The 14,266-nt window shown below is 32.4% G+C and overlaps 1 protein-coding gene across 1 annotated transcript in view; it reads right to left on the reverse strand.

The window, feature by feature from the left end:
* LOC143073306 (uncharacterized) overlaps positions 1 to 14,266 on the reverse strand; it is a 42,438-nt gene that overhangs the window by 13,301 nt on the left and 14,871 nt on the right. Inside the window, exons 4-9 of the mRNA XM_076248737.1 lie at positions 11,342 to 11,413; positions 10,359 to 10,430; positions 7,399 to 7,470; positions 4,318 to 4,389; positions 1,099 to 1,253; positions 103 to 201 (exon numbers count right to left, since the gene is read on the reverse strand). Of these exons, the coding sequence (XP_076104852.1) occupies positions 103 to 201; positions 1,099 to 1,253; positions 4,318 to 4,389; positions 7,399 to 7,470; positions 10,359 to 10,430; positions 11,342 to 11,413 (542 nt within the window). The remainder of the gene's footprint in view (positions 1 to 102; positions 202 to 1,098; positions 1,254 to 4,317; positions 4,390 to 7,398; positions 7,471 to 10,358; positions 10,431 to 11,341; positions 11,414 to 14,266) is intronic.

A 14,266-nucleotide genomic window follows, 5' to 3' on the forward strand; every position in this document is an offset into this window, starting at 1 on the left:
CGATACTTGTAATCGACCGAAGAAACTTTCCCCCCATATAGGTGCTTTATAAATAAGCTACATTTGTAATTGTTTTTATTCTACGTTGCAGTAATTACTTACTGTGGTCAACGATAGCTTTTCTTGTTGTGAGTTCAACTGGTTGGGTCGTCTCCAAGCTCTCTGTAGTTATTGTTGAACTTTCTATCTCAGTTGTTGTTTCTGAATCACATTATGCATTGATATAAGTGTCTGGACAGTTACTTTAATTTATTTTGTTTTTAATAAAATTCGAATATTTATATATTATGTGGGTTTGTAAAACAAGATAAGTACCGGGAAACAGTGCCAAAAAAGTTGCCTTATAACCAATATGACAAGATAGTTTAAAAGAAACACTTGATTCAAGGCAAACAACTGTGAAAGGTTAATATCAACGAAAACTTACTACCCATCGCTTATTTCGGACCTGTTTCTGTATAGTTATAAGTTACAATTTATGACTAAAATCTACAAAGACACAAAGAAACAACATCTGATACAAAAAATAATAACACTTTAAGATATTTGGATGGCAAATGTTGGTCATCTCAACTCGATTGCTTTTCTCCCTTTCGCCCTACCGGCCCTAGCGAGAAAATCATTCTCGTTGAGTTGATCAACGATAATCTATAAATATCGAAAAAATATCATCATTCATAGACAGCAATTCCTATGATCTGTCGTCTTATAATTTTTGACATAATAGATTGCATGTATATCCTTACTTACTGTGTAGTTTTGCCTCGTCAGATTTTCCACATCTTGAACTATCTTAAGATATATGACGATTTCTTATATTTTCACCTATGTCCTATTCTAATCCATGTACTGAAACGTTATTTTCATGGCAGGCAAAATCTAAGTTTATTTTTAAAGTAGATACTTTTAGAATCGATATGATTCAGATAGTTTAGATTGCCCAGGTGTTTGAAGAGCAGAAGATGTTTAAATAACGTCGATGCAACGAACGCAGATATAGCATTAGCTCACCAGTATCAGAAAATATTCTTATTCTACTGAATTTTGTACACTTAATTCCTTTTTAAGTTAAAGGACTGATTTATTTCAAATTCAAACCTTTACACTCCTCAACATTCGGAATATCCTTGATAAGTTGTTCATTTATGTTAGAACAAACAACACCATCTGCAACTGTTGATGTCTGCTGTAATAACCAAAGGTGAAACGAACGGATTCTGCAATCACATATTAAACTGTTTGATAGAAGGGACCTGAAAACATAAACCATTATATGAATTGAAATTGTTCATAACATTAATTATGACGAAGAAAATAGAAAAAAAATACAGGTCAACAGATTCATATTTAGCTATAGATTTAAAGGCATTTTTACAAAGTCAACCTACATTTACGGTTGAAACTATTGAAGAATACTCTTTTCTGCAGAGTTTTATTATACGTATTTTAAAAAACAAAACAAATAACTATTGAATAACTATTTGAGATAAAAAAAATCATCTTGGGAACATATTAACGCGTATCGCTAGTTATACTTAAAGAAAGTGCAATATTAAATGTAACATGCGTATCAGTTTTAAATATACATGTTAATGAAACTCCTTATATATGTTACAGGCAGTTTCTAAATTGTGGCAAATGGTAAAATGATTTATGTTGACAAGCGTTATACAGAATGACTAAAATACCTAGTAATTTTGTAAAATGACTAAATTTTCAAAACCAAGTTGAACAAATTGCCTGTTCAAGTTCAGAAATTTGAAGAAAATGGATTTCATTAAGATGCATATCACCAGAAACTCAATATCTTGCAAAGAATATAACCAAAAATTAAGTTTATTCTGCAAATACAAGTTGAAAGTTTGTATGTCTATTAATGAGTTCTATTGATTGAAACTATGTTAAGCATGTACTCACTCTATTTCATGTAGTGGTGTTATAATTTTTTTTTCGTGACTGCAAATGGACACGTTTTTGGACAATAAAACAACATTTAATAAACCATTCTTAGAAAAGTTTAGATTCTAAACAGGATTGTGTAAGATAAAGCAAACAAAAGAAAGAATATGTTTTGATTGACTGTTTGTTTGCGTTCAGTATGAAAAATTTCATGCATATTCGAACTGAGAACACAGTGAAAATAATTCAATGCAATGAATTGATTGTATAAAAAATAGAAATTTGAACAGCTGCTTGAAATAAAGGAATGAGGGATAGGGATGGAAATTGTCCCTTCCAACGGGCCACCTGCGGATAAAATAAAAGAACAAAAACTGAACTCCAAGGAAAATACAACACAGAAAAAGCTTGTCAAATGGCAGCTTCAAACTCAAACACACCAAAACGAATGGGGAAAATTTGTCATATTCCTGACTTTGTACAGACAGTTCCTTATGTACAAAATAGTGGATTAAACCTAGTTTTTTAACTAGCTATACGACAGTGGCATATAATTCCTTTATATTGACAACAATGTGTTAGCAAAAAAAAAAAAACCACATAACAGGTAAAAATTTCTAAATTTGGGTAACGCAGTCAACATTGTGTATGCCTATAATAACTATAAAAAAACTTTGTCAACAATGAAAATCAAAATGGCAAATAAACGCTATAAAAACAAATGAAATGAGAATGGACAAAGAGAACTTTTTAAAGAAAAAACAACCCTACCACAAGAGGTGCGAAAGATACCACAGGGACAGTCAAACTCACAGATCGGAAATAAACTGACAACGCAATGGCTAAAATGAAAAAGACAAACAGACAAATAATAGAACACATGACATAAAATAGAAAACTAACGACTAAGCAACACGTACCCCACCAAAAACTTTGGGTAATCTCAGGTGCTCCGGAAGGGTAAACAAATCCTGCTCCACATGTGACAGCCGTCGTGGAGGGAGAAGGGGATTGTAGTTACGACGTGAGGAACATATCCGAAATCATTTGTGAAACAGTTATTCCATAAAGGTCAACGGACTCGTGATGACGTCCGTTTAATTTAAGAAGGGGCGAACAACGTGAAGAAAACAACCAAAGGCCACAAATGGGTCTCCAACACAACGAGCACATTCCGCATCCACAGGCGGTCTTCACCTGGCCCCTAAACAAAAATGTGAACTAGTTTACGTACGGTATCACCAGCCCAGCATGAAAATACGGATTTTTTGTGTTATTAAAATTTGCTGTTACAAAATATTATAAATTATTATAAATTAAGGAATGTATCTCCCTCATGCAAAGCTCTGATTCCTTTCACGGATTTGGCTATACTTTTTGGACCTTTTGGATTATAGCTCTTCATCTTTTATATAAGCTTTGGATTTCAAATATTTTGGCCACGAGCATCACTGAAGAGACATGTATTGTCGAAATGCGCATCTGGTGCAAGACAATTGGTACCGTTAATTTTATTACGCGAATATTAAGCACACAATTGTTCTTTTTGTGCTTACAGTATGCCACTGTCCTTACATTAGACATTTAATTTAATGCCCTCTATTTAGAAAGAATGCGAACATATTGATTTCCCTCTATATCATGAGGCTCATACACGACAGTGTTTGATACTAGTAATGACGAAAAGATATGAGTATCTCCATCTTCAGTGGCGAATGGCAAATATTGTGTCTGTAAAAATCTGATAAATAAGGTTGACAGTACCCTCCGTTGTTAAAATCTCGAAAATCGATCAGGAAGCGAAGATAAATAAAACCGGAGGGATCGCACGAACTCCACAAGAAGCGTGGACATAATAAGCTTATATTGTTATGCATGCATCTACCGCCAAAAGGAAAATTGACATTAACCTGTTTCAAAATTTCTAGGCATTTTGAAAAAAGTCATTAAATAATATGCCTGAGTCTTAATGTCTCAATTAAGAAAATGCCTTTAACATATCAAAACTACTGAAATAACGAAGTCCAGTTTGTTTGCTATATCAACATGAAATAGTCTTCGAGTTTAGTATGGCGTTCATTATCACTCAACTAGTATAGATATTTGTTTAGGGGCCAGCTGAAGAACGCCTCTGGTGCGGGAATTTCTCGCTGCATTGAAGACCTGTTGTTACCTTCTGCTGTTGTTTGTTCTATAATAGGGTTGTCGTCTCTTTGACACATTCCCCATTTCCATTCTCAATTTTATTTATATTTGTGGATAATTACTTTTGACTTTCGGCGGAATGTGTTTGTTGAAGACGTTTTCCATAACTGATATTTAAACCCTTTAAGTCAATTTTATTTTCACGAGGGAAATAGCCATTGCAAAACAATAGTCCACAAAAAAAATGGTTTAACTTAAAATAAAATTACTTACAAGATAAGTAGTTCTGGCAACTCCCCAAAGGCATTAACTTCAATGTGCACAATTTTGTTTCTCCTTATAGTTCTTTTAAAAACAGAAAATCGTGTAAGATTAGTTATATGTTTACGTATATGATATATTTTAAGGGATACAAATTGAAAAGATTTCACAGTCTCAAATTACTACAGTAAGTGTAAAAGTGTAGTGTTGACTCAAACAAAAATATGAGGGTTAAACGAATAAGTAAGGACCCTATAACTACTTAATGGTTGCAAAAATTTTAAACATACACTTAAAACTATATCCCTCCTCGTGAGTAGTAAAATTATGGAAAACGAATTCATTGTAGAAATATAAAATAATTAAGCTATGAATCACAAAAACGCTTACGTCGAAGTTTCGTAACATTCTATAAGGTTGAAAAAGTTATTGATTAAAAAAAATGTCTGACTCTTATGTTGACAGCAGCGAAAGCTTTTTCTTCTAATTCTAAATTCTGATCGCTTTTTTGTAATAGTTTTTATGCTACTTAAAAATACATACAACATTTATATGAAAATATAATACACTACTTAGAGCAAACGAAAAATAATCATCATGAAAACCAAACTTCTTAGCTTGTTTCATGAATTTGATGCGAATGTCATATAAGTTAGAGGTTTAGCTAGCTATAAAACCAGGTTCAATCCACCATTTTCTACATAAGAAAATGCCTGTACCAAGTCAGGAATATGACAGTTGTTATCCATTCGTTTGATGTGTTTGAGCTTTTGATTTAGCCATTTGATAAGGGACTTTCCGTTTTGAGTTTTCCTCGGAGTTCAGTATTTTTGTTGTTTTATTACTTTTTTCTCTTCAGTTGAATATGATCGAACTATTTTGGTAAATGAACAAAACTTATTCTTGAAAAAGTTAGCATTGTAGTCAGACATGTCTTGCACCTTTTATGGGATGAAAACAAGAAAGAAATAATTCGTAGGGGCTGGAACTTTTATTTATTTTACTGGTTGGTCCTTCATGTTAAATGTTTTACTACAAGTAATATTCTAATAGGTCAAAGACGGCAACTCGTTGGATCACAGCGCCCTATGTGATACAAAAAAATTGATGTTCCCGTGGTTGAACAAATTGTCAATAAAGAGAAACAAAACTGAGTTATGGGGCAAGCTTCAACGATTAACAATTATAAACATAGACACATTTAGTCGTAGATGATCTTACTTGTATTCAAGAATATGTGCCTTCAACAAATATTTATAACTGTTTGATAATGTTTCCATGTTTCGACGACTTTCAGTTCACATTCGTGCATTTTCCGAAGAATGCTTAAATTTTACGTCATCATTGAATGATCATTGAGATTGACAACAGGTCACTCATTCATTAAAAAACATCCAACGTTAAAGAATTATTGAAACAGATCAAACAAATCATGACGTTGCCGGCAGCTGACATCCAATATGCATGTATTTTACAATGGATGTGTACTCAAAGCGTTAGAAGAACGTAATACTATAAAAGAGTGTTTACTTAATGGGGTAACATTTCGCTGTTTATTGGGGAAAAAAGTTTACGCAAAGTAATGGATTTTTTTTATTTTGGCGGATTTTTTAAAACCCAATTAAAGATTTTGGCAGGTACTGAAATGGTTGAAGTTAAAAAGTAATAAAGGTATCGATAAACAAGTGTATTTATTTACGATTAAATGATTGAATGATGTCTTATTTGTTGATCTTATTCGGAAACAGTCTTTATACTTGCATACCGGCAGTTTAGATATATGTCACAGGTTTAAAAACTTCGTGTAAAGGTTGCAGTTGACTTAGTATTAGGTTATGAAATTAACAAGAGTGACTTACACTATAATGACATTTGACCCTAATTAAAAAGGGTATACACTTGACAAAAAATAGTTTACATAACAATTAAGCTATAACCAATTACCAAAAGTATGCATACATTTTCGCTGATTCTTTTCGTGATTTTCTTCTATACGGCAATCGAAAATAGATACTCCGCGAAAATAAGCCGCTATACGGTATACAAATTAATAAATGATTAACACAAGGGCTTGCCTTTATCGTAATTTTACCATTATTGGCCAATAATGTATATATTTAGATATGAAATTTGTAATATATAACTATGTATAAAAACAAAAATGCATGAATTGAATGTGATAATTCATTTCCAAATACCGGAATTGGCCAATGATAATCCCACAATAAACGAGAAAACCAGCCATCATTTCAATAATATCCACCATAACATTCGAAATAGAAAAAAACGGAAAAAAAGAATACAGTAATTCGAACCTAAACCGACGAGACCAGACTAGACTACCTTTAACTTAAATATTCAACTCATTGATCTAAAACTTGTTTACCTGGCAGCTACCGACTATTATACGTTTGCCTTTTAATGTAAATATAAATGTACAAGCCCTTTATGTTCGTTGTTATGATGAGTATCATAAGTTAATTTATATATATCAAATAGATATTTGGGAAGACGTCACGTTTGGTACTAGGCAGACCAGACGACGTAGATCTAAGACGTGGTAAAAATGACGTTTGTTAGTTACTTTAGACATAAACTTGTATTTTTCTTTTTCGATTTGTGCGTAAACGATTAGTCTTTGTAGATGAACCGCTTTAAAAATTATAAACCTCGTATGATTAATGAGATTTGTGGAAAATGAGGATTTCAATATTTATTACAAGGACGGGTGAATCTTTCTTTGATTACAAGAAATGAACCTGAAAATGATTTTTTTTCCGCATATATCACACTTAAATAAATATTTTTATGGGTTTCCTGCTTTATTAAATTTTCTTTAACAAAATCTATCTGCTTTTATAAAGAAATAAGAAGATGTCTATGATTGCCAATACGACTTTTAATTCACTAGAGACCACAAAACGTCAACGTACGTAATTGTAACGGCTTTCAATATTTTAAATACCATTACGTGTAGCCAGCTATCTATAAAATTTCTCGGTATGATACATTGTGAAAAAATCAAACAAGAAAACCAATCTTCTGATTTTTTTAAAACAACCATGGAGTTGATAAGAATGAAATAATACTTACATAACGTCCAGATTTGGCATATTAACGAATGTTTCACTTTTGATTGTTTGTAGAGAATTGTCGTCTAAATTTCTGAAAACCCAATTAGATGTTTTTATTGAAACTGAAATCTTGATTTATGTATACAATGTATCTGTAATTTACAAGAGGGACGAAAGATACTAAAGGGATAGTCAAACTCATAAATCTAAAACAAACTGACAACGCCATGGCTAAAAATGAAAAAGACAAACAGAAAAACAATAGTATACATGACACAACATAGAAAACTAAAGAATAAACAACACGAACCCCACCAAAAACTAGGGGTGATCTCAGGTGCTCCGGAAGTGTAAGCAGATCCTGCTCCACATGTGGCACCCGTCGTGTTGCTTATGTGATTACAAATCCGGTAAATAGTATAATTTGGTAGGTCACATTCATGAAAGGGGAGGGGATTGTAGTTACGACGTAAGGAACATATCCGATATCATTTGTGAAACAGTTATTCCAATATGGTCAACCAACTCGTGATGGCGTCCGTAAAATTTACGAAGGAATGATTTCAACTTCACCATTCGGAACTCTTGATTTAATAGCTTCCTTGTGAGCAGTAACCCTCTATCATGAAAATCATGATAGGAAATGCAAGCACGGGAATATCGTATCAATTGGGAGATATATACCCCGTATGCAGGTGCTGCTGGAATGTTGCTACTTAGAAATGGAAAGTTCACAATTGGAAAGCTGAAATCATCTCTTTTGTCGTAAAGTTTTGTTTTCAACTGACCCTCATTGTCAATTTCTAGATGTAAGTCTTAACTGTATCTGTAGTATCCTTTATCTCCAATTCGATGGGATAGATGCGTTCCACATAGTCCCCAAATTTTGAATTGTTTAGTGAAAGAACGTCATCTATATAGCGGAAAGAAGAGTTAAATGATATTACTAACTTCTTATCTTTCTTCCTAAGAAGTTCCTGCATGAAGTCAGCCTCATAATAATAAAGAAACAAGTCGGCAAGTAGAGGGGCACAGTTTGTTCTCATTGATATGCCGACAGTCTGTTGAAAAATACGTCCTCCGAACGTTACAAATATGTTGTCAATCAAGAAATCAAGCATCTTGATAATATCGGTTTCAGAGCATTTTTTGTTTAAATCAAAGTGATTCTTTACAAAGTATGATTTATCCCTCCCTAAGACAAGATACGATATCTACGTTGGCCATTCTTTTTTATGAAGCAAAGTAATACCAACTCTTTCAATTTATCTTTTAGTTTGGAATGTGGAATACTTGTGTAAAGAGTAGAAAAGTCAAATGTTTTAATACTGTTTCAAGATGAAAGAGAGTTAGATTGTATGTACTCTAAAAGATCTTTGGAATTTTTAAGTATCCACATCTGATTCACGCCACCTCTAGAATAGGCAGTTTCACAATAACTTTGAAGCCCGTCTTTGATTGCTGATAAAATAGATGTTAATAATTTAAAAGAGGTTTCGTGGAGCACTTGGAAGACCCAGCAATATACCGTTGTTTGTAAGGACACTTATGTAGTTTAGGTATCCAATACAGTGATGGAAGATCCAGTTCTTCATCTTTGGTTGAAATACCAAAGGAACAAAGAACAGACCTATGATTATCCAGGATTTCCTCTTTGGTAAGTGTCGTGAGGGTATATGTTGAGTTTCCAAGTGAATTGTCTATACCTAATTCGTTTATCAAGCAATTAATGTAGTGACTTTTACAGACAAAAACGATGTTATTTGGGGCTTTGTCTGCGGGGACAACAACATATTTATCATGGAGGTCGGATAAGTGTTTAGCAACATTTGGGTCTTTAAAGATTGACGTAGCATGGTCATTGATGGACCCATTCAGTTTCTTGATTCTGATTTGTATTAACGACCTCACTGCCTTAATCCATTCGGATAGAGTGTCTACGTCTTCCTTTTCACGTTTAGCCCATTGCCTGGCATAATCCTCGACTGAGTCCATCAAAATTTTAAAGTTGTATTTCCAGTTGATGGATTTAGGCTCACGATATTTCGGACCTTTCAATAACACATTTCGTAGAGAAGTGTTATTAACAATGTTAAGGTCACCGGTAATAACGTGGCCAGCAGGATTAAATATGAATTGGGAACTAGCACAAGTGCAATCAGGAGGTTTAGACTTGAAGTCGTCAATATCGAGATTCTGCAAAACGCGTTTGTAATTGAAATTTTTAGTTGCAATAGGTTTGGTATAGGTATAAGAAATTATTGGTACAGACTGGTCTTTGAAATAAGGAGGTATTTTCGATTGAACTAATTTATGATGAAGGATATTGCCTAGGTTGACGCCATCGAGACCTTTGTTGGCAAAGGAAAGATTTAGAAAAGATCTTAAAGTGTTTCCACTTGATGCCAGTTATACCCGGTCTTAGTCCTATTGGATTTCATGCGAATTCTTTTTTTTTATACATGGCTTTTTATCTTCTTTATAGATCTATGAGAATTAAACATCGGAAATTTCCATCGATTGGCAATGCAGGTTCATGACTTTCAATGGAACTTATGAAATACACATTCAACAAACTGAATGAAACGTTCATATCGTAATTTTTTGGTGTTCGATCTCTGTATTTGTGTCATCTGTCTTCTTCTGTTTGGTTGACTTTTGGCTCCCTTTTCCCCAATTATTATGATACTTTCTGTCCTTTCTATAAGTAATATTATTGATCAATCATCATCTTTTCGCTCTAGAGTGAAACTTTTGATTATGATTTTAGTGATATGATATTTAATTTTGTTTCTATTTATATCTATATATATATTCACGGAGTTATTGCCAGTGACCTATTTGAAACTATTCAAAAACAATTTTACTATGTTTGCTGTTTGCATCTGGCTTATTGTTTAACAAAATTAATTAAATAATTAAAAGTATTTATTTTAATTTACATTCCAATAACATTTAATAATATCACATTGTACTTACATTATTTCAACACCAATGAGGTCTCTGAATGCTTTGCTTTGTATTTCCCGAATTTTATTGCCTTGAAGACTCCTATAAATAATATTAATCTTTGACCCAAACTGAGCAGAAATGAGCAAATAAAGCAATTGATGAAACATGTTTATATTTTTTTCCCCCAATTTGTAGATCTAGCAGGAATGAGAATGATCAAATATGAGTGTAAGTCTCAATTCACTTTTTAAGTACAAATTTATCTTTTGTAGGGCTTGAACATATTTACATATACGGTTGATGTCTTACTGACGACTATATAAACCTTGCGAACAAATACCCCCAAAAGGCGCAAAGTGCTTGTCTAGTTCAACGCCGGAACCATGTTTATATTTTCTAATATTGAAATTCAAGATGAATTTGCAACTGCATGTTAAATGCTTACAAATCTATCCATCTGACTTGACTGAGATTTCAAATATACATATTTTAGTGTTATAACAAACAACGCATTGTCTACTACTATTGATAGCAACTTGAGAAATATGAATATAGAAATGCAAAATGTACATTAGTTAATGAGGATGCTGTAGAACTTATCTTAAGAAAGTTTAAAAATATGGACGAGTATCTGAAAGCAAAAGTTCGATTACAGGCAGCAAAGACATTTTTTTTTGGAAAAAGTATTTCAATTTTCGGATTGAATGATTTTTTTAACGGAAAATAATCATTTTAATATTCATATTTTTTAAGCCTAATGTGCAACAAAATATTGTATATTTTGTACTAAAAATACAATAACATGTGTATATGTATTGGGTAGTCCTTCATAACAGCTATTTTCTCACATCATTTTAATCATCAGTAAAGATAACAAATCATCAGTCTTATATTGTGAAAATGTAAAATCTTCTACATGAATGCAATTATCTAACCGAGTTATATATATGGGAAGTATATCTGACATCTTTTTTTTTATCCCCCCTCTTTTATCATAATTATAAACTTACAACATTAGAGGTCCTGTTATATTGAAGAATGCATTTGCTTCTATGGTTTCAATACGACATTGGTTAAGATCACTGTAAATGATAGGACACAATGTAAACTAAAGTTAACGTTTAACAGAGTTTATCCTATCGCCTCATTTAAACATGCATTGCTGAAATGTAGCAGTATTCATCAAGAATATTAGCATAATGCGCTTTTTGTTCTTATCATATATTTTAGTTTGTACGTCTAATCTAGAGCTTCTATTAACTAAATTTTTGATTGTGTTTAATTGTGGTTCCATCTTATTTCTTTAATGAATTTCACATCTCATTAGTTACAGAACAAATGGATATCTATAAAATAACAACCATCAGCTCGACAACAAATCTCATAATTGCATCGATTCTATTAATATGGTGACGCGATTTAAGTTTTAAAAAAATGACATTCTTCAGCAACGTCATTGACGCCACGAAATCGACGGCGAAAAGACATCTCATGTATTTTAGGCCTGAAGACAGGAATTTCCAAGCGGGATTATTTGGGCTCGCGAACTCAACTTTAGCAGTCACAATTCAAACACAACGTTGACTTGAGCAGTGCTTATTTGTTTTCAAGGGGAAGGGGTCATGCGAACCTCCCAACTGCCTGTCTTTAGGTACGTATTTATCATACTTAACCAAATAAATCATTTGGTACGTCACAACGTTATTCGTTAAGAATAGGAAAAGTGGATTTTCCTTGATAATTTGATTGACAAAGATGAAAAACGTTCCTTGGCAGTGCCATTTATCAGTTGATAAATGAAAATTTAAATGACACACGGAATGGTTACGTGTTTTCCGTGAGAGGTATGATACAACCTTATATTATGAGTATGAAACACCTATTGTTATTAATTTTCATCAGGTAAACCGGCCTTGTGTCTAGTCAACAGTTCAAACATTGACGATCAACCAAAGGAATATAACTCGAAGGAAAACTCGTTCAATGGACGGCTGATCAGAAATGAGTAAAACTAAGTACTTCACTCAATTTCAACAAGGAAAATATTGTAACTGAGACATAATATTCATTAGTAAAATGTGTAAATATTAAAAAATATCTTGGAAGGTATAATGAATCATTGGCATGAGGGCATCTGTCAAGTTTAGGAAGTAAACATTTAGGGAAAAGTATTAAAGAATGTATGTTTGTTTTCTTTCTTGTTCTGCAAGTCATTATTTAATCGTAATATTCCAATTGATTTTCTTATCACGTTATCATCTTTCAGTAGATATAAATGTAATCAAACAAAAAAACATTCACAACATCAAACAATGTCATGTGTGTAAAAAATAATTATTTAATTGGTATAAAAAGTTTTTTTTTAAAGTCTTAATTGTACCATCAGAGATATATAAAACCATATCTGGTAACATAAATATATACGTGATATAATGAAGAATTACTAATGAAAAACAATGACCATGTTGCCATGATATATAGTTCCTCATGTGCATACAATATTCAGACAAAAAAGCCTAAATCATCCTAAATAAAGATGCCTTTAGGTAAACTGGATGTACATTGAACAGTATACCAAAGATTGCTTGGAAAAGTTGATCAAGGAATGAGCACAAACAATTAAATTATGATGTGAAATCATCTTCATTCTTTTGCAATTAAAACTGTTAGATACAAATAAAGATATGACTGTTTCCTCTGTCTTTTACTTAATGATATATCAGATCTAAGAATGTTTAGATTTGAGTCATGTTATTCAAGTCCAGACATGTTAACAACTCACAATAGTTTACAACTTGACTACCCCAGACGAATGTACTAATTTAAGGTGTTACCCAACACCATCATTTAAATTAATTTGGCTCGTTTAATTTTCATAAAATTTTGAAAAAGTATTTACTTTGACCCTTTGACAAAAATATAAAAATTTCAAAATATTTGAACCAATCAATTTATCAGAAAAATTACAGTGGTTTTATAGCAGTTTGACAAACACTAATTTTGATCATTGAGAAGCTTAATATTCCCTTAACTACACAACGCAATTAAAACGTTAAGCTGATTGTACACAGTTATCTTCCTGTAGTGTTAGATAGCACCTTAATGAAATGATTGGAGGTTTATATACATATTCGAATATGAATAAGGTGCTGAATTCAGAATATAGGGGTGATTTTGAGGATATTAGACATTTTGTAATTTTGTGTACTGCAAAACATTATTAAGACAAGAAAAGTGTAAAAAGGGTAAATAAATCACTAAAAAAACCCAGATGTTATTCATTTCAATGACAAGTTGACTATTTTTACCTGTTCGAAAAGTTTGTCATAATTCTGAGGTGTTTTAGTCAGGAGCAGAAAATTGATTTTTTTTCAACGCTAGAAACTTTCATTTTTATGTTTGTAATAGAATATAAACATGTATGATATAATGGATCCCGTTCATGCTACGTTTAGTTTCTTAAGGTTGCACTTTGTATATACAGCTGTTTCTAAAAAAAACGCCTCTTTTGGGGAGATCTTGAATATTCATAGAAAATTAATTTTGTTAACATACTAGTTCCCAGTTATGCTCTATGTGTTCCATCTCACAGAGACATAACTTGGGAATGGTACCAGTACATTTACATGTGCATATTGTTTACATTGAGATCTGTGGTAACCATTCATTCGAGGTAGGGGTAGTTAAGAAAATTAGTGTTAGTTTAAATTCTGAGAAGTTCAGGGCATATAAACGTTGAAAATATGCCGCACAGCCCTATATTTTGACCCTTGGAAAAAATTGTGGTGCAAATTAACTTTCAAGTCTGGGATAAGTTTTTTTTCAAAACTTCATAGTAAAAATGGTACAGTCTGAGCCGTAAAAGGAGTTCCTATGGGAAATTGCATTGTCAATATTTACAGAAATGCAACCTTAAAACGTCATAAAATCACGAT

This window comes from Mytilus galloprovincialis, chromosome 4 (genome assembly GCF_965363235.1).
Source record: "Mytilus galloprovincialis chromosome 4, xbMytGall1.hap1.1, whole genome shotgun sequence".
Classification (NCBI taxonomy): Eukaryota; Metazoa; Mollusca; class Bivalvia; order Mytilida; family Mytilidae; genus Mytilus; species Mytilus galloprovincialis.